Consider the following 18,817-nt stretch of genomic DNA (forward strand, 5'->3'; position numbering starts at 1 on the left):
TTTGGCAACCTGTGGGTCCTTTCCTTTTTTTTTTTTTTTTTTTTTTTTAAGTTTTTTGCCATAGGGTACATGCACTCATTGGAGAGACAGAGAGAGAGAGACAGTGAGAGGGAAAGTGAGAAATCATGCCCCAGAGTGGGTGGCCACACTGCTATCCCTTCTCCATTTTCCTCCTGGGATTTTGGACACACACGCATGCGCACGTGGTATGAGTTTGAAACCCTCAGGTCCAGGACTCGAACTGCAGTCAGCCATATGAGAGTCCAGCACCTTCACCACTACCCCACCTGCTGGCCTATTAAATTTTAATTTCTCTCAGCAGTGGTTTGTAGTCTTTAGTATATAGGTCTTTTCCTGTACACTAATTTTTTTTTTTTGTCAGACATGTCCTTAAATATTATAGATTTTTTTGATGCTCTTGTAAGTGATAGAGTTTTTTAAAAAATGTTTTTACTTTAATTTTTAAAAACTGTTTTAATTGTGGTAAAATATATAACAGGCAGCAGGTGGCATGGAGGTTAAGGTTAAGGCAGCTAGATCTTACATGCACTTCGAGTCCTGGACCCAGCACCTTGAAAATCACACTGGACACGGTGTGTGCATGCCCACTAGCCCAGGTCCACAACCCAGCACAAGCTCAATAAATATGTGTTACTATAAAATGAGCTATGTATGTCTGTGGGGACAGGGGTGGTTGGTAGTTATATAATGACAAGAGTAAGAAGTGACTGTCACTAAGCTGATAGTGTGAAGGAAAACAAGATATGTGAAAGCAAATTCAACATTATATCACACAGAGTAGAATGGGATTATTAATGTAGGGGGACACTACCGTCCACAACTATTGTCACAGATTTTACAATAATACAAATGAGGTTCCTAACGATAACTGTGGATGAGCAAATCATCAGCTTGTGGTCAATATACTATTTTTGACAATGCAGGTAAGAAGAATGACTCTTGGGATTGTTTTCTATAGAATATGATTAGAATGAATTTTGTCATTTAAAAGTATAAACATCCAGTTATGCATAAAGTTTTCTCTGATCATTTTTGAGTAAATGTGATTTGCAAATATGCACACATAGGCAGACACCCATATTAATTTTTTTTTTGAGAGAGATTTTTGCTATAGGATGTGTGCACTTGACAGACTGTAAACAGAGAGAGACAGAAAGTGAGAAATCACTGCCCAGGAGGGATAGCCATACTACAAACCTTCTCCTCCATTCTCCTCTTGGGATTTTGGGTACATAAGCACACACGCCCAGCATGTTTCAGCCATTGGGTCCAGGACTAGAACCGCCTTTGGCCACATGGGAGTCCAGCACCTTAACCACCACACCACCTACTGCCCCCTATACACACTATCTAAAGATCAGGTAGTCAAGAAACACTAGCTATTTGAAATGGCTATGTGTTCTTGCACAGGTCACTTAACTTCATTGGACTTAAATTTCACATCTGAGAGAAATTGCATGTCTATCTTTAAAATCTCTAGTCCACATGGTGGTGTAAAAAAATAGATTCACAAATTCATTGATACTTTTCCTATAGGAGGTGTAATTCAAGTCCCTTTCTTATGGATGTGGACTGGATTTAGTGAGTCACTTTTTTTTTAAGTTTTTTGCCATAGGGTACATGCACTCATTGGAGAGACAGAGAGAGAGAGACAGTGAGAGGGAAAGTGAGAAATCATGCCCCAGAGTGGGTGGCCACACTGCTATCCCTTCTCCATTTTCCTCCTGGGATTTTGGACACACACGCATGCGCACGTGGTATGAGTTTGAAACCCTCAGGTCCAGGACTCGAACTGCAGTCAGCCATATGAGAGTCCAGCACCTTCACCACTACCCCACCTGCTGGCCTATTAAATTTTAATTTCTCTCAGCAGTGGTTTGTAGTCTTTAGTATATAGGTCTTTTCCTGTACACTAATTTTTTTTTTTTGTCAGACATGTCCTTAAATATTATAGATTTTTTTGATGCTCTTGTAAGTGATAGAGTTTTTTAAAAAATGTTTTTACTTTAATTTTTAAAAACTGTTTTAATTGTGGTAAAATATATAACAGGCAGCAGGTGGCATGGAGGTTAAGGTTAAGGCAGCTAGATCTTACATGCACTTCGAGTCCTGGACCCAGCACCTTGAAAATCACACTGGACACGGTGTGTGCATGCCCATCCCACAAGGAGAATGGAGGAGAAAGGATTTCTATGTGACTATCCCTCCTGGGGGCTGTGATTCCTCACGCATACAGACATACCCCATTTCTCTCCCAGGAGTGCGCACACTCTATGGGAAAACTAAAAAAAATATATAAAACATAAATTCACTATTTTAACTTTTTGCTCGTGTAGTTCAGTTATATTAAACAATGTTGTAATGTTGTGCAAGCCTCCATCTCCAGAACTTATATCTTGCAAAACTGAAACGCTCTACCCATTAAGGAACACCTTCATTTCTCCTCCCCCAGTTCTCGGTAACCACCATTTTGCTTTCTGTTTCTATGAATTTCACAACTCTAGGGGTCTCAGAGAAATAGAATCATATAATAGTTGTCCTTTTGTGACTAGTTTATTTCTGTCAGCATGATATACTCAAGCTTCGTGATGTAGCATGTATTAGAATTTTCCTTATTTAAGGCCGAATGATAGTTTATTGTATAGACATACCAGATTTTTTTTCATTCATTTATTCACGGATATTTGAGTTGATTCCATCTTTGGATTTTGTTAATACTATTCCTTGTAGGAACCAGCAGGTGGCGGGGTGGTTCTAGTGCTGGATTCCCACATGGTCAAGCACAGTTTGAGTCCTAGATCTGGTGGCTTGGGAATCCCAACAGGCGTGTGTGTGTGTGTGTGTGTGTGTGTGTGTGTGTGTGTGTGCATGTTCCCAAAATGTCAAGAGGAGAATAGAGAAGAGATTGTGGCATGGCCATCTGCCCTGGGGGTGATTTCTCACTTTGTGTCTCTGTCTTTCTCTGGCAGGCATACATGCCCTGTGGCAAAAGCCTTAAATAAATAAATAAAAACTCCTACAGCATGATTTTTTAAAAGAATTATTTAATTTTATTTATTATTATTTTTTAATTTGACCATAGAGAAAGTGAGAAAGCAAACTGCCAGGTTCAGGACTCAAACCATGGTTGGCCATGTGGGTGTCCAGCACCTTAACCACCACATCACCTGCCAGCCCCAGATGGTATTTTTAAAATTTCAATTTCCAGTTTTTTTACTGGTCTTCAAAAAGTTTATGAAAAATGCGTATTGTGAAAAAACTATCCATTGGCTTCAAATTTTTCAGCACCAAATAAACCCATGCTTTAATTTCATTTTTTCATGACCTTTTTGAAGTCTCCTCATATATAAGTAATAGTTACCTTATATATCGAGCCTTAACTTTGTACCCTTATTGAATTATCTTATTAATTCCAGTAGTTTTTTTTTTTTCTTCTAGTTTTTGCTATAGGACACATGCACTCCCCATGGAAAGAGAGTGAGAAAGGGAGAAATCATCATGCAGGGGGGGAATGAATACACTGTGGTCCCTCTTCTTTATTCTCCTCCTGGGATTCTGGGCATGCACACACACATTCCTGGTGTGTTTTTGAAGCCACCAGGTTTGGGATCTGAACTGCCCGACTGCTCTGACCTCCATGCCACTGACTGGCTCCTGGTAGCTTCCATTTTGTAACTTCCATTGGATTTTCTAAATGGACTGTCATGTCATCTGCCAGTAAAGACAGTTCTTCTCCTTTCTGATCTTTATGCCTGCTATGTCTTGTGTGGTTGCACTGGCTAGATCCTATGGCATAATGTTGAATAGAAGCATAGGTAACCTGACCCTGTGGGGAAGACATTCAGTCTTTCACTATGAAGCACAATGTTGTAAGTTGGTTGTTTTTTGTTTTGTTTTGTTTTTTTTTAAGGGGGTTTTGCTATAGGGCACTTATGCTCTCCAGAAAGAAAGAGACAGACAGAAAGCGAGAAATTACCCCCCGCCCCCAGTGGGGGATGGCCACACCACAATCCTTTCTCCTCCATTCTCTTCTTGGGATCTTGGGCATGCACGCAAACGCGCCCAGTGTGAATTTAAGCCACTGGATCTGGGACTCAAACTGCAGTCAGCTACATAGGAAACAAGCGACATAGCCATTACGCCAACCGCTGGTCCCAGTTGTAAGGTTTTCATATGTTATCTTTTGTAGGTTGACGAGATTCCCCTTTTGTTTTCTTTCTTTTCTTTTCTTTTCTTTTTTGAGAGGTTTTCGCTACAGGGCATGTGCGCTTGCCAGATAGAGAGAGACATAGAGACAGAAAGTGAGAAATCACTCCCAAGAGGGGATGGTCACACCGCAATCCCTTCTCCTCCATTCTCTTCTCGGGATCTTGGGCATGCACGCACACGCCCCCGGCGTGTGAGTTTTAATCCACCGGGTCCGGGACGCGAACCGCGGTCGACTACATGGGAATCCAGCGATATAGCCATTACACTAACTGCTGGTTCCCTCCCCTTTTTTTTCTTAAAGAATTATTCATTTTAATTTTATTTATTATTGTATTCTAATTTGATCAGAGAGCGACCAAGACACACAGAGAGAAAGTGAGAAAGCAAGCCACCAGATCCAGGACTTGAGCTGCAATTGGCCAAGTGGGAGTCCAGTACTTCAGCCACCACGCCACCTGCCAGCCCCTCCCTTTCTAGTTTTTATTTTTAAGAATTATTTCATTTAATTTTTTTTATTCATTCATGTATTTTAATTTGACCAGAGAGAAACAGAGAGAGAGAAAGTGAGAAAGCAAGCCACCAGGTCTGGGACTCAAACTGGTCAGCCATGTGGGAGTGTCCAGCGCCTTAATTACCACACCACCCGCTGGTCCTTCCCCTTTCTATTTCTACTTTGCTGAGCATTTTGATCAGAAAGGGATGTTGGGTTTTGTCACATGCTTTTCTTCTGTCTACAGAAATGATCATTAGAGTTCCACTTTTAGTTTGTTAACATGGTGAATTACATTGATTGATTTTCAGATGTGGAAACAACCTCCCATTCCTGGGACAAACCACATTTGGTTGTGATGTATTTTTCTTTATGTGTATTGTTAGATTCTATTTGCTAAGGACTTTGTGAAGATTTTTTAAAATTAATTAATTTATTTTGATTTGACCAGAGAGGGGCAGAGCGAGAGAGAGAGAGAAGAGGAAAGTGAGAAAGCAAGCCATCCGGTCTGGGACTTGAGCCACAGTTGACCATGTGGGAGTCCAGTGCCATGCCACCTTCTGACCACCTACTCGCCCTGTGAAGAATTTTTGTATCTCTGCTCATAAAGGTTTTTTTTTTGGAGAGATTTTCACTATAGGGCGCGTGCGCTTGCCAGACAGACAGACAGAGACACAGAGACAGAAAGCGAGAAATCAGCCCCCAGGGGGGATGGTCACGCCGCAATCCCTTCTCCTCCATTCTCCTCTTGGGATCTTGGGCACACACGCACACGTGCCCGGCGTGAGTTTTAAGCCACCGGGTCCGGGACGCGAACCGCGGTCGACTACGTGGGAGTCCAGCGACAAAGCCATTAGGCTAACTGCTGGTCCCCAAGGTTTTTTTTTTTTTTTTTGGTGATGTCTATATGATTTTTTAAAAATACTTTTTAAAAGACTTATTTATTTTCTTTCGTTATTATTTTTTAATTTAACCAGTGAGAGAAAGGGAAAGCAAGAAATCAAGCTGCCTGATGCTTCCTAACTCCTGGCTCTGTGATCTTATCTCGGAGTCTGCAGTGTTCATCTGGGTTCTCTTCTCTGTACAGCCTGTTACTCCATTGTAGGGTTCACTGTCTTTTTTTAAGAGAGATTTTGCTATAGGGCACGTGCACTTGCTGGAGAGACAGAGAGACAGAGTGAGAAATCAGCCCCCAGGGGTGATGGCCATGCCGTAGTTCCTTCTCCTCCATTCTCCTCTTGGGATTTGGGGCACGCTTGCGCACATATGTGGAATGAGTTTAAGCCACCAGGTCTGGGACTCGAACCTCAGTTGACTACGTGGGAGTTCAGCAATGTAACCATTATGCCATCTGCTGGTCCTGGTCGCTGTCTTTTATTTTCTGATATCTGGTGTCTTGAAAACTGCTTTGTGTATTTTGTCCTTTTTTGTTGTTTCAATCAGGAGAGAAAAACTAGTCCCTATTATTCCCTCTTGGCCAAGATGAGGATGTGACTTTCATTCTCCTGTCCCCACCCTTCTGGTCTTGAGTTCATTCACTCTAAATGTGTCTTATTCATTCTGTGACCCGTGTTTTCGTTGTTACCATGTAGGAAACTATGATGCCTTTTTCTTTTTTTTAAGAGAGATTTTTGCTATCAGGCACATGCGTGAAACAGAGAGACAGAAAGCAAGATATCACCCCCCACCCCCACCCCCATATGGCCATGCTGCAGTCCCTTCTCCTCCATTCTCTTCTCAGGATTTTGGGCATGCACACACACGTTCCCAGCGTGATTTTCAAGCCACTGGGTCTGGGATTCAAACCGTGCAGTCAGACTGTGAGATCCAGCACCTTAACTTCCATGCTACCTACAGGCCCTGGAGTTGCTTTTATTTTTTGCTTGCCTAATGCCTTTTAATTAGTGGAACCCTCCAGTAACCGTCTAACTTTCTCAGAAGGCCACATCCATTAGGGTTCTGTCACCTTCCTCTTTCTGAAGGCCCATCTCGCATAGCCTCTGCCTTGCAGCAGCGTGGACCTGCTGCTCTCTGCCACTGCTGCGATGCTGCCTCCTGGGATCTCCCTCCGGCATCCTGGGCATTTCCTTCACTGCCCTTTGTTGGTGCTCCTGTTTGCTGTATCTTCCCCTTTGTGGATTCACTCTCTCATTTTTGTAGAGCATCTCCTTCATGATTTCCTGATAGAGGAATGTGTGTCGGTGGCAGGTTTTGAGGCCGTGCCGGCCTGACACTCCATCACTCCATGCGGGTTAGCTGAATATAGAGATCTAGGTTGGAAATTATTTTCCTTCATTATCTTTTTTAAATTACTTACTTAAACTTTTTTTTTTAAATATATAGTTTACTATAGATCACATGTACTTACCAGACAGAGACAGAGACAGAGAGAGAGGGAGAGTGAGAGAGGGAGAGAGGGAGAGTGAGAAAGCAAGTCACCAGGTCTGGGACTCAAACCGTGGTTGGCCACGTGGGAGTCAGCACCTTAACCACCACACTACCTGCTGGCCCCACTTCATAATCTTGAGGATGTTTCCCTTTTGCCTTCTTAGGCTTCAGAGTTAATGTTGTAGCCTTAAATTATTCCAAGTCCTTTGTGTGGGATGGTTGAGCTGTGGATGCTGTTTTATCCCATGTGTGACCTGGATGGGATAATTCACATCTCACTGGGGGAGAAAAAAAAACCAAACAACTTTTCGGCCTGCAGGTTTTATGGAGGTTAGGGTACTGGGTCCCACATGGCCAGCTTCATGGTTCGAGTCCTGAACCTGACAGCTTGAGAATCATGCAGGGATTGTGTGTATGTGTGCCCCAAATCCCAAGAGGATGGTGGAGGAGGAAGGATAGTGACGTGACCATCCTCTCCTTGGGGCGATTTTTTACTTTCCCTCCCTCCCTCTCTCTTTTTGTCTTCTTCTGGTGAACACTTGTGCTCTGTAGCAACAACTTACAACAGCAACAAAGAAACCTCCCAGAAAGGCTTGACTTGCTAAAGTGTTGAGGTCTAGATTTTAGTTTAGTTTTTGTTACAGTGTGTGTGTGCTCACCAGAGTGGAGGGGGAGTGAGACATCACGCCCTTGGGGGGATGGCCATGCAACAATCCCTTGTCCTCTAGTCTCTTCTTGGGATTTTGGGCATGCATTCTCAAGTGTCTGACATGATTTTTCTTTTTCTTTTCTTTTTTTTTTAAAAAGAATTATGTATTCAATTTTATTCATTTTTAATTTGACAGAGAGAGTGGAAATGAGAAAGCAAGCCACCAGGTCTTGGACTTGAACCGTTGTCATCTATGTGGGAGTGTCTAGTGCCTTAACCACCAAGCCATGTGCTGGTCCCTGACAAAATTTTTTAAGCTGCCAGGTTTGAGACTCAAAACTGTGCACCTGTCCACATGAGATCTAGCTCCTTAACTTCTGTGTCACTTGCTGGCCCTAAGGTCCAGATTTTTTTCTTTTCTTAATGTTAAGGTAGCTGGTCCTCACATGGCCAAATTTGTGGTTCAAGTCCCAGATCCAGCAGCTGGAGAAATGTGTTGATGTGTGTGCATCAAAAATCCCAAAAGGAGGGAGAAGTGGAGAATGGATTGTAGTATGACCGTCCCCCACAGGGAGTGCTTTCTCACTTTCATTGTCTCTTTGTGGCGTGTTTACATGCCCTCTGGCAAATAAAAAAATAATAATAATAAGGTAAGTGTGAGAATCTAGTAAGGAAAAAAGTTCTCCGAATGAGTTTCTTGGAGGATTGGTATAATGGTTTTTCTATCCATGGACAGCTTTGAAAAGTGTCACTGTGTGCTATCAGTACGTATGCCCATAAGCCGATGCCCGTGGCCATGATGTGAGTGGAGTCCTGAGTGCGTGGTCTATGTCAGCAGTGGAGCAGATATTTGAAAACACAACTGTTCCAGCCAGGACAGATGATTGGCACGGTCCCGGGCTTTCTCCAGAGCAGTGGTTCTCGGCCCTAGTTTGGTGCTATCTGAATAGAGTTCAAGGATGATGCCCAAGTCTCACCTAGAACAACTTGATTAGAATCTTGGGATTCTTAGGGTCCAAACATCGACACTTCCATGGCTTTTCTTTTTTTCTTTTCTTTTCTTTTTTTTTTTTTTGTTCCGTAGGGTGTGTGTTTTTTTTTTTTTTTTTTTTTTTGTTCCGTAGGGTGTGTGTGTGTGCTCACTGGAGAGAGACAGAAAGGCAGTGAGAGGGGAAGCGACAGGTCACCTCCCATGGGGGATGGCCACTCTGCAGTTCTTTGTCCTTCTGGAATTTTGGGCACACATATACACCAAGTTGGTGGGTCTGGGACTTGAACACATTTGGGGCCCTGTGGAAGTCCAACATTTTAACCCATCACCACCCCCCTTGTTGGCCCCATTCCCAGGTGCTTTTAGTACACAGCAGAGCAAAGAACCACAACCCCAGAGCTCAGCGAGGTCTCGTTTCTCAGATTATGGTCTGTGGATCAGTGTCATCAGTAGAGAGCTGGTTAGAAATTCAGACTCCCGGGTCCTTCCCCGTGTCTGTGGGTTCAAGGCCTACAGTTCCGTAAGATCCACGGGTGATTCATATTACATTAAGGTTCATATCACATAAAGCAGTGATCTGTGCCTCCCTTATCTAGTAGCAAGTATTTCTGAGCACCTGCTGTTGACTGTGTAGGGTGGTGTGGGAGTAGTTCTCTTGAATTTTTTTATTTCAAATAATTATTTTATTTGTTGTTATTATTATTTTTAATTTGACCAGAGAGGGAGAGAGAGAGAGACAGAGAAAAAGGGAAAGTGAGAAAGCAGCTGCCAGGTCCAGGATTCGAACCACGGTTGGCCATGTGGGAGTCCTCACCTTAACCACTGTGCCACCTGCCAGCCCCAATTTTGTTGAATTTTTTGTGTCTGTTGTCTTGTTGTGTTGTCTTCTGTGTCTGTAATTTCTTGTTCCCCCAGTTAAAAAAAATATCTTGGGACCAGCAGATTTCATAATGGTTACGTTGCTGGGCTCCCACGTAGTCACCCTGGTTCAAGTCTTGGATCCAGCAGCTTAAAACTCACGTAGGGTATGTGTACATGTGTGCCCAAGATCCCGAGAGAGGAATGGAGGAGAAGGGATTGTGGTATGGCCATCCCCCCGAGGGGTGATTTTTCACTTTCTGCATCTCTGTTTCTGTGTCTCTCCAGCGAGTGCATACGTCCTATAGCAAATATCTCTCTCTCTTAAAAAAAAAAAAAAAAGAGCTCTTATTTTGTGGCTATATTTTATCTTTCTGAGAATGTTAATGAGAATTTTCTGTCTAAAATTTTCTTCTTCAGAGTCTTATTTCCTCTCAGTTGCTTTTTCTGCATGTTTTACTCTCTCTCTCTCATGTTATAGGCTTTCCTGGGGTATTTGGCAATTTTTTGGTTGTCTGTTTTTGATTTAGGGAGGGAGGACTGCAGCGCCACGTGGTCTTGTTGACTGGGCTTTGTATAATAACCTCAGTGGGCCTTCTTGGGGAAGCCCCCAGTATTAATATCTTTATGTTCTTGGCCTGGTCAGAGTCCTCAGAGAAGATAACTCGTTTCCAGCCAGGCTGTGGAGGCCAGGCTGTGTGTTCCAAGAGCAGGTAGGGAAGGGGACTAGGTTCTTGACATCTATAGTGCATGGTTTCCTGGCTTGGAATGTGGCACCCCTGTTCTCAGCCAGGCCTGTGTGCCACTAGACAGAGGCCTTCAGTTTATTCTCTCTTGGGAGATCTCTAACTTTCACAGGGTAGTGGGGGCCAGTTACATGGTGGCTGTGTGTGGGGAAGGAGTCTTGTGGTCCTACTGTTTCCTTTTTTCCTTTAATTATTTAATTTTTTTTTATTATTATCATTATTCAATTTGAGCAGAGAGAGAGAGAAAATGAGAAAGCAAGTTGCCATGTCCGGGACTCGAACCATGGTCAGAGATATGGAAGTCTAGCATCTCAAGCAGCACACTACCTGCCAGCCCCCCCTACTGTTTCTTAATGACTTTAAACTAATCCTCTGTATTTAGTATTGTAAGTAGTTCTCTTTTGACACCTCACTTTTTCCAGAAGTTTCTACTACTGCCAGTTCCTAGGCCTTTTGAAGATTATGTGAGGTCAGCCAGGTACGTCCCACCTTGGAATCTGTGGTTTTCTCAGGTTTGTTGTCATTTCCCACTGGCCCATCTCCTGTCCAGCTCCCATAGTCTTGAGGCTGTCTCCCCTGCCATTCTCCTCACCCTCAGGGACTTATGTCATTCAAAAATGAAAAGAGCTCTCTTTCTTTTTTCTTTATTCATGATAGAGTGTGTGCACACAAGTGTGAGAAGGAGAGACAGACAAGTACCCTCGGTCTGATCACACCTTGATCCCTTTCCGGTCAGATCCTGGGTACTTGTGAATGTGCCTGGCATGTTTCAGGCCAACAAGGCTGGGGATTTGAACCCTTATCACATGTGGGACCTGGCTTCTGTTGAACGGTGCTTTACTGCTATGTTGTGGAGTTGGCCCAACTTCCTTTTCTTTCCATTGTCGTTTTGGTAGATTCAGGAAGGAGTGAAGTTATGTGTGTATGTGCAGTCCGCTGACTTTCCCTAGAATCTCTGTCCCCTCTCTAATGCCCCCTCGAAATCCATGAATCCATTGTCAGTGAGTGGCATGGTGCATGTGCACCAAATCTGATAGGAGATAATGACTCCAGCTCTGCCCTCTAGGGACCCATGTCCTAGAGCCAACCAGTTTAGCGTACAGTCAGATATGGGCTCAGTCCTGCTTTACGTTTTCCTCTCAGGGTGACCCTGGTTACCTTTCCAGAGCCTATAAAATGGGAGTCATTTTAGGGGGGTAAGGAGGGTTTTTAATCAGACAATGAAAAACAAAGCTTTTAGTAAAGAGCTTGTACACAGTACCGTCTTGAGAACCCAGACTGAGCGTGACATCCGCCGCTTATTTCTGCAGATACCTCGTACAGGGGCCAGCCCTTAGTAGCTCCATGGTGAGTGAGTGGAGAGAGAGGAGGGGAGACAGGTTGGCCGGTCTCTTTAACAGGAGCCCCAGCTGGATGTGACAACACTGGGATTTTCTCATCTCACTCTGTCTACTCTGTGCCGTGTTTCTGGCTAAGTCTGCTGACCTTCACCAGCCCCTGTCTGTCAAGGCTGCCCCTCAGTGGCCGGAGGAGAATCACCATTCTTTTCAGCATTTGTTCTCCCCTTACTCCTGAGAATCCATTTCTACAACAGCTTTAGTGCCTTAGACCAGGCAAGCCCCTTCCCCTTCCAGGGTCTCAGTTTTTCCATCGGTCATATGGGTAGGCAGGGTAAAGTAGGATTTATGGCATCTATCTAGAAGACCCTGCAGTTGGAGATTTGTCTCTATCCCAAATTCTCCTGGGCTCTTCAGCCTTCCCTAGACTTCATCCTCCCAACTCCTGGAATTTTGGCAGAGACATGGCCCCAAGGGGATGAGTGACACTAGCCAAGTAAATGTCCTGCAGCTTACAGCTCTGGCTTCCCCTCACCACTATTCCTTCCCTTGCCCCGCCCACCTCCAGGGCCCAACAATAGGCCTCTTGAGCTCTGGGATCTTGCTGGGGGGATGGGCTGGGAGAGGCCTGAGCTGGCAGTGGCAGGGCCACCAGCTGGGCAGCCATTGCTCAGCCCTGGAAGAGCCCTGGGAGTGGCTGGCTGCTGGGAGCCAGGCCGCATCCTTCTCCCCACCTGTCGTCATCCTTTTCCCGTGGGGAATGGTACTGGGCCCTGGTGCTGTGATGACACCCAGGCAGGACAGTGGGTGACAGGCAGCTCCCCATGTACTCAGCATCCCAGCCCTGCACCTGGTATCATGGTGTGCATGGGCACGGGACCCGGACAGCAGCAGGGACCTATGCTCTGTCACATGCTTCTGCGTTTGTGTTTGGGATCTCAGTGGCCTTGTCTCTGGGTGTCAGGCTGCCTGCTGGCCTGGAGCTGGTGGAGTGCAAAGCAGCATCACAGTACTCAAGACCAACTTGGTACGGGGCAGGCTCTGTGGGCTGTGTTGTGTTGGTTAGGCATATCCTTTTCCTTCCTCTCTAGAAGGTACACTTTCTTCATTGGAGTAGGAGATGAGGCAGCAGAGTCCTTGCGTCTGATGTATCTGCCCCACTTCTGCACCCTGCCTTCCCAACCTGGCAGTCATGCGCCCCCACCTGTCTCTAAGGGAGGCTGGGACATCGCACAAACCCAGGCCTGTGCCATCAGCTGTGTGGTCTCCTATGCTCCAGCTCTCCTGCAGGCTGCTGAAAAAGGCCTTTCGAGAAGGCTGATTCAGGCCACTCTTGTCTGCCCGTGGGACTGGCCGAGTTGTCCCTGGGTCTGAATTAGTTTTGTGGAAGCAAAGTAGCTTAGTGGGTCTGGGACAGGAGTGGCTGTAATGAGATCGACTCCCCTTGGAGATGGATTTCCCTGGACTACAAACAATGGGAGGGGCAAAGCTGGGTGGGGTTGGGGTGAGGGGGCAGGGCATCCAGGCCTATTCTGGTATCCCTGGGGGAGTTGGGCACCTGCAGCTCCTGAGAGGAGGCAGATGACCTTCCTCAACTGTTCATCAACTGAATCCCTTCTAGTCAACGCATTTCAACCAGCTTCCTTGCCACTTCTGCCTTCAAGGTGACAGATGTGCAGCACCGTTACGTGCTGTGCACAGAAAGCTGATCGCCCACCATGGTTCGAACTCTGGCCCAGGCTACTGGGGGAAAACACATTGGGGGATCAGCAGACGGCGTGATGGTTACATCGTTGGACTCCCATGTAGTTGACTGCGATTCGAGTCCTGGACCCAGTGGCTTGAAACTCAACGCTGGGTTGCATGTGCATGCGTGCCCAAGATCCCAGGAAGAGAAGGGATTGTGGTGTGGCCATCCCCCCATGAGGTGATTTCTCGCTTTCTGTGTCTCTGGTGAGCACATGTGTCCTATAGCAAAAAGAAAAAAAAAAATCTCAAAAAAAAAAATAAAAAGGAAAGGAAAGCACATTGGGTGTATGTGTGCGCATGTACATGTGCACACACAATCCCAGCAGGACAAGGTAATGGGGAAGGGATTGTGGCCTGACCACACCCTGTTGGGAGGAGCTCTCCCTTTCTGCTTGGCAAGGGGTATACTTGGTAATTAACAGAGAACAAAAGAGGTGACAGTTGTGACTACACCTCCTTTACTACCTGCAGAACACAGTAGATGTGGTAGGCATGCGTGGAGAGGGCTCCTTCCATAGAATCACATACTAGTACGGAAGGCTATGGGGTAAGGCTCCTTTAACACATTCATACACTTTTTATTTAAGATTTAGACATTCTATACATTCTGCTGTTCTCTACATGGACTACTATGTGTTTATACTATTGTTTTTAAGTATTCCTTCAACAAAACAAACTGGGAGCTTGGCAACAATAACTGGGAGTAGGAAATGGGAATTTACAGAAGAGACAGCATTTGGTTTGGGTCTTGAGGGCTACGTGGGGTTCACCATATAGACAAAGGCATGTCAAGAGCAATAGCTCAGAAATGCTAAAATTAAAGAGCACGGCGTGCCCTGTTTCACCTTTGATTTGGGTGGGACTTGGAAATGTTTGAAGAGAATGGTTAAGAGCTGGAGGTGTAGAAATGCAAGGAGTAGATCCTGAGGGGTCTTGTGTGCCTGCAGGGTGGGACATCGTCTGTGTGCAGGCGACAGTAATAGGCAACCATGTGCTGCTTGCGTGCTGAGTGTGCAGGTCACGGCTCATGGTAGCAGCTCTGTGAAGGGGGGTTCTGTTTAGCCCCACTGCACAGGTGAGGAGATGGAGACCTAGAAGTTAGGAGATTGGCCCTAAAGTTGCCCACCTAGCAAGTGACAGAGCTGAGATTTCAGGCCCGCTTTGTGATGGGTGATGCTGATGCATTGATAGGAGGAATGCCAAGGAGGTTGGAGCAACATGGTTCGTGGCGTGCCTGGTGGGAGGGGGAGGAGAGAGGAGGAGTCATGGCTGGGGCCTCTAGCCTGGTGGCTGGCGTGGGTGGTGGTTTCAGGCTGGGCGCGGGAGCATGTTACAGGGTTCAGCTGCGCCTGGATTAAGGTAGCTCTGTGCCTCCTGTGCTGCCTCCCGGCGGAGCTGCCCTGTAAACGTCTGAAATGTGGGTCTAGAGCTGCAGTTCGAGTGGTAGTCATGGGAGCCCTGGGAGGAAAGGAGATAGCCCCCTTTGAGAAGAGAAATTAGGGTGAAGTCAAAGGTCTTAGGAAATGCCTACCAACAGTTAAGAAGGGTGAAGAGGCATCAGGGCTGGACTGGGCCCCTGGGCCCAGAACTGCTGACCGACACACAGCCCCAGCCTTGCCTGCTTTCAGGACCTCAGCTGTCAAGCCCCCCTGGAAGGAGACGAGCCCCTGTGCCTGGGGGATGGAGAGGGCGTGGACAGTCGTGGTGTGTGTCTGAATCACTCCCTTCTCTTCCTGGCCCCTGGCCAGCCTCTTCCCCAACCAGTGTGCTGTCAGACCCAGGCTGACCTGAAGCTGTCGGGGTGCCTATGCAGTTCCCTCTGGAATGAGGTCTCAAGGAGAAGCAGCCTGTCCTTGGTCTGGAAGCTGGGGCTCTGCACACAGAGGGGTGAGTTGAGGCTGACCAGACTCAGAGGGCTGACATGGGGAGGTGAGAGAATCCCTTGGCTAGGGAGAAGCTGTCAGACTCTCTCCCCCTCTGTTGTTTTCGCTCCGCTCCGGGTGGGAAGAGGACCAGCTTGGAGGTGGGTTGGCACATATTCCCAAAAATACGGTAGCTTGTTTTGGAAAAATCCTCTCCGCCGGAAATTGCATGTCACTCTGCCTGCTCCTCCGTGTGGATCTGTCACTGCACCCATGCTATTGGAGAGGCTGGGGAGAGGGGAGTGGACTGGAAGGTGGGCTGACCCCAGCCACCGGGGCTCCCTTCAGCTCTGTGGTGTGGAGAGATCAAAGGGGCGAGTGCAGACCAGCTGGCGTGTGTGTCATGTGGGGTGGAGTTCCCACATCCTAGGGGTAGTTTGGGTCTTGTCCTACAGTAGGGTGGAGTCTAGAGACCGGATTTGTGGGGGGCGCGGCAGGGAGAAAGTCGGAAGGAGGCATGCTTGGATAAGACTGTCCACCCAGGGCTGGAACGGATCAGCCTGGCATTTTCAGTCTTGCTTTTCCACAGCCGCCAGACTTGGTGTTTTTGTAGCTTTTCCCAAGACTAGTTCTGTCTGAGGAGCTGCTCTACTTAGGATCGGGCCAGGCATCCCGCGCCCTGTACCACAGCTGCTTCAAGGTGGGAGAGGGCTGCACAGGAGTGAGCCTCCTAGGAGCCCTCCCAGGTCTCTTCCTCAGCTTGAAGCTGAGTGGGGAGGGGGTGTCCCAGCATCTCTCCCTGCCCTGCCCCAACCCAGGGAGGAGGAGGGTGCCCAGAGCTCAGCCCTAAATACCAGGTACTGAGGAGTCAGTGGATGCTTCAGATGCCATCGGAATGAGAGGGTGTGCGAGTGGCGCCTTGAGGCCCTGAGGGCTGGAGGGAGAGGAGGAGCCTCTGCATGGGACTTCCTGCGCAGGCAGTGTCCTCACCCCTCACTCTGGGTGAGGCATCCCTGCGTGGGCACGTGTTGGAGCGACTCCTCCAGCAGGAGTCTGGTCACAGAGGTCAGCCCCGGTACCTGGGCCTGCCCCGGCTCACGGGCTCCCAGGGGTGCACAGCTCGGCTGTCCTGGGAGGGAAGGGCGATGTGTGTGTGTGTGTGGGGGGGGGAGGCGGGAGGCGTGGCCTCTAGTGCTTGGGGAGGACTGGTTTGGCGCTGCAGCCAGCTGAGTGCTTGGTGCTCAGTGGAGGGGCGGGGAGCCCGGCAGGTGACGCCTTGCCATCTTGGAGCACAGCTGATACTGGGCAGGTGGAAAGATGTCTGGAAGGAGGGGTCTCAGATCGAGTGAGATTCCCTTATAATGGAAAGGTGGCCCTGGAGGCAGGCTGAGAGCAGAGTGGAGCTAGGGCTCCTGGTCATTGAAGGTGGAGGCCCGCCCCTAGTGCTGTCCGGGCCATCAGCCCCCGCTGACCAACTCGCACCTTGGTCGTTGCTCAGGAGACAGGGTGAGAGCAGCGCTGCCGAGAGGCAGGATGGGGACGGCTGGGGGAGGGGACAGCCGCAGGCCCAGCAGGAGGAAAGGCTGGTGGTAGCCTGAGGCTGCCGGGTGCAGGGGTGCTGCCGTGGCGTTGAGGCGCCCCTACCCTCCTGGAGGATGCTCGGCCGGCCCCTGGAGACGCAGGGCAGTGACGCCGCGGTGCGCTGGGCGGGCGGGGACTGCGGGCGCGCTGCTGGCTTCCCCAGCCCAGCGCCGCTGAGTTTGGGCTCCATGGGGGAGCGATCTGCCTACCAGCGCCTAGCTGGGGGCACGGAGGGACAGCAGGTAATGGGGAAGGTGAGGGGCTAGCCCCGCCTGGGGTGCATGGGGGGGCAGGGCCGAGCACGCCTTTGCAGCTGCCTCAACGAGAGGGGCGCCAGAGCTCCTGGGCCCCTGGTGGAGGCAGGGCGAAGAGCCGTGTGTGTGCGGAGGGGAGAGCGGTGTGTGTGTGTGTGTGTGTGTGTGTGTGTGTGTGTACACGTGTACGTGGTGGAGGGCCGGTCAGCGGGTGGGTTACTGATGCCAGCGCCTGCCTCTGTATGGGTGGTGCCCTAGGGCCCAGGACTTTTTTCGATGTCCAGGGGAGCCGGGGAAGCTCTGCTAGGATTTGGGTTCAGTCTTCTGTGGGAACCGAGTCACTGTGCCCTGGTCATTCTCATTCACTGGGCTTCTGGATGCTGATAAGCCTAAGGTCGTTTGCTTTTGGAAAAGATGGTCACATATTTATAGGGCTGGTCCCTTTCCCTTGGAGATCAAGCTCTTCCTCTCCTGGTCGGCAGAGGGCAGTAGCTGCCAGGAGAAAGGGAAACGCCACTCCGGAGAGTTGAGCCGAAAGGTGGAATTTGCTTTCCAGGGCTGGGAGAAAGGGGTCCAGATCCGCCCTGGCTCTTGTTCTCCTCAGCGCCTTGCACAGCTGGATTGCTGGGCAACCTGCAAGGGCTTGGTTTTACTGGACAGGAGTCCGGGCAGGAGAGAGGCAGCTGCCTGCTGAGAGCCCAGTGCCTGGTCTGGGTGGAAGAGCAGGGAGCCTTTTCTGTGACACCTTGGTGTCTCGTAGCAGAGCAGATACTAGGCGGGCAGAAAGACAGGCTTCTGCCCTGGGATGTCTCAGTTCCAGCGGTACTCTCTTACCAAGGAATGTGGGCAGGGTCCAGCATGAGGTTCCGGTGGATATGGGGCACATCTTTCTGGGGGTGGCTAGAGTGTTAATATGCCGTTCCAACCTGGCAGCCCATTTTGCAGTGGAGGAGAGACCCTACCTAAGTCATCTGACCAGAGGTCCCTAGAGCACGGTGCCTGGTGGAGGGCGTGCTCTCATTTGAGAACGTGGTCTGCCGGCTTAGGGAGAAGCCTGCTCCGAGTGCCACCGGCCTGACCGTCTTGTCCATGGGCTCTGACGTCAGCCCTCAGTCTGAGAGGAGCCTGCACCTGGTTGTTTCCCAGCAGGGGGATGGCAAAAGGAACTGACTGCTGGGGGAAGCTCCATCGCCTAGGGCCAGACAAGAAGCGCCTGTCCTGTCCCTTCGGGCATCCCCAGGGAGGTCCAGGACTGGGAGAGGCCCTGGAAAGAGCTTCAGATGCTGACTCCCCAAAACTCTCACTCCAGCTGCCTGCCCTGTCAGCCAGCCAGCTGGGGCTCCCTGAGCTGGTGGCCAGCTGGACAGGGACAAGAGAGCAGTGTGCATGGAACAGGGGCTCCCTCGGCAAGGCATGGGGGGTGCCGGGGGAGCCGGAGACGACTTCCTGCAGCTGTCAGGTGTGTCTGGGGACCGTAGGGGGGGTGGAGAGTGGTGTAAGAGCAGCTGGCGCCCTTTGAGGAGGGCAGAGGGATCGTTTGTCACTCTAGGAACGCGGGGGGCCCACCGGGGCTTGGAGTGTCTCCAGTGCCCTGAGGCTATGGCTGCAGTCTCTGGGGTCCTGTGCAGGAGACATTACAGCCTGGGGGCCTACCGCTGGGGGGGGGGGGGTTGCGACGGGGT

General features: G+C 48.9%; 2 protein-coding genes across 8 annotated transcripts in view; both read left to right on the forward strand.

Annotated features, from left to right (window-relative positions):
* The window catches only part of LOC114009311 (uncharacterized), a gene marked incomplete at its 5' end in the record, with an annotated part of 18,850 nt that extends 5,328 nt beyond the window's left edge, over nucleotides 1–13,522 (forward strand). Inside the window, 1 exon segment of the mRNA XM_027775051.1 lies at nucleotides 13,354–13,522.
* A 66-nt stretch (nucleotides 13,523–13,588) lies between these two features.
* The window catches only part of TNK2 (tyrosine kinase non receptor 2), a 34,978-nt gene continuing 29,749 nt past the window's right edge, over nucleotides 13,589–18,817 (forward strand). For 2 of the 7 annotated variants that reach the window (XM_027775043.1, XM_027775040.1), the window contains exon 1: nucleotides 18,331–18,594. Coding sequence is in view for 1 of the 7 variants with exons in the window: in XM_027775045.1 (XP_027630846.1) it covers nucleotides 15,263–15,325 (63 nt within the window). In the remaining 6 variants the exon portion in view is untranslated. Of the gene's footprint in view, nucleotides 13,617–15,186; nucleotides 15,326–16,577; nucleotides 16,807–18,330; nucleotides 18,595–18,817 lie in introns of those variants that run through there. The other 5 variants (XM_027775045.1, XM_027775047.1, XM_027775039.1 and 2 more) reach the window with 5 other exon arrangements.

This window comes from Tupaia chinensis, unplaced genomic scaffold (assembly GCF_000334495.1).
Source record: "Tupaia chinensis unplaced genomic scaffold, TupChi_1.0 Scaffold000515_1, whole genome shotgun sequence".
NCBI lineage: Eukaryota > Metazoa > Chordata > Mammalia > Scandentia > Tupaiidae > Tupaia > Tupaia belangeri.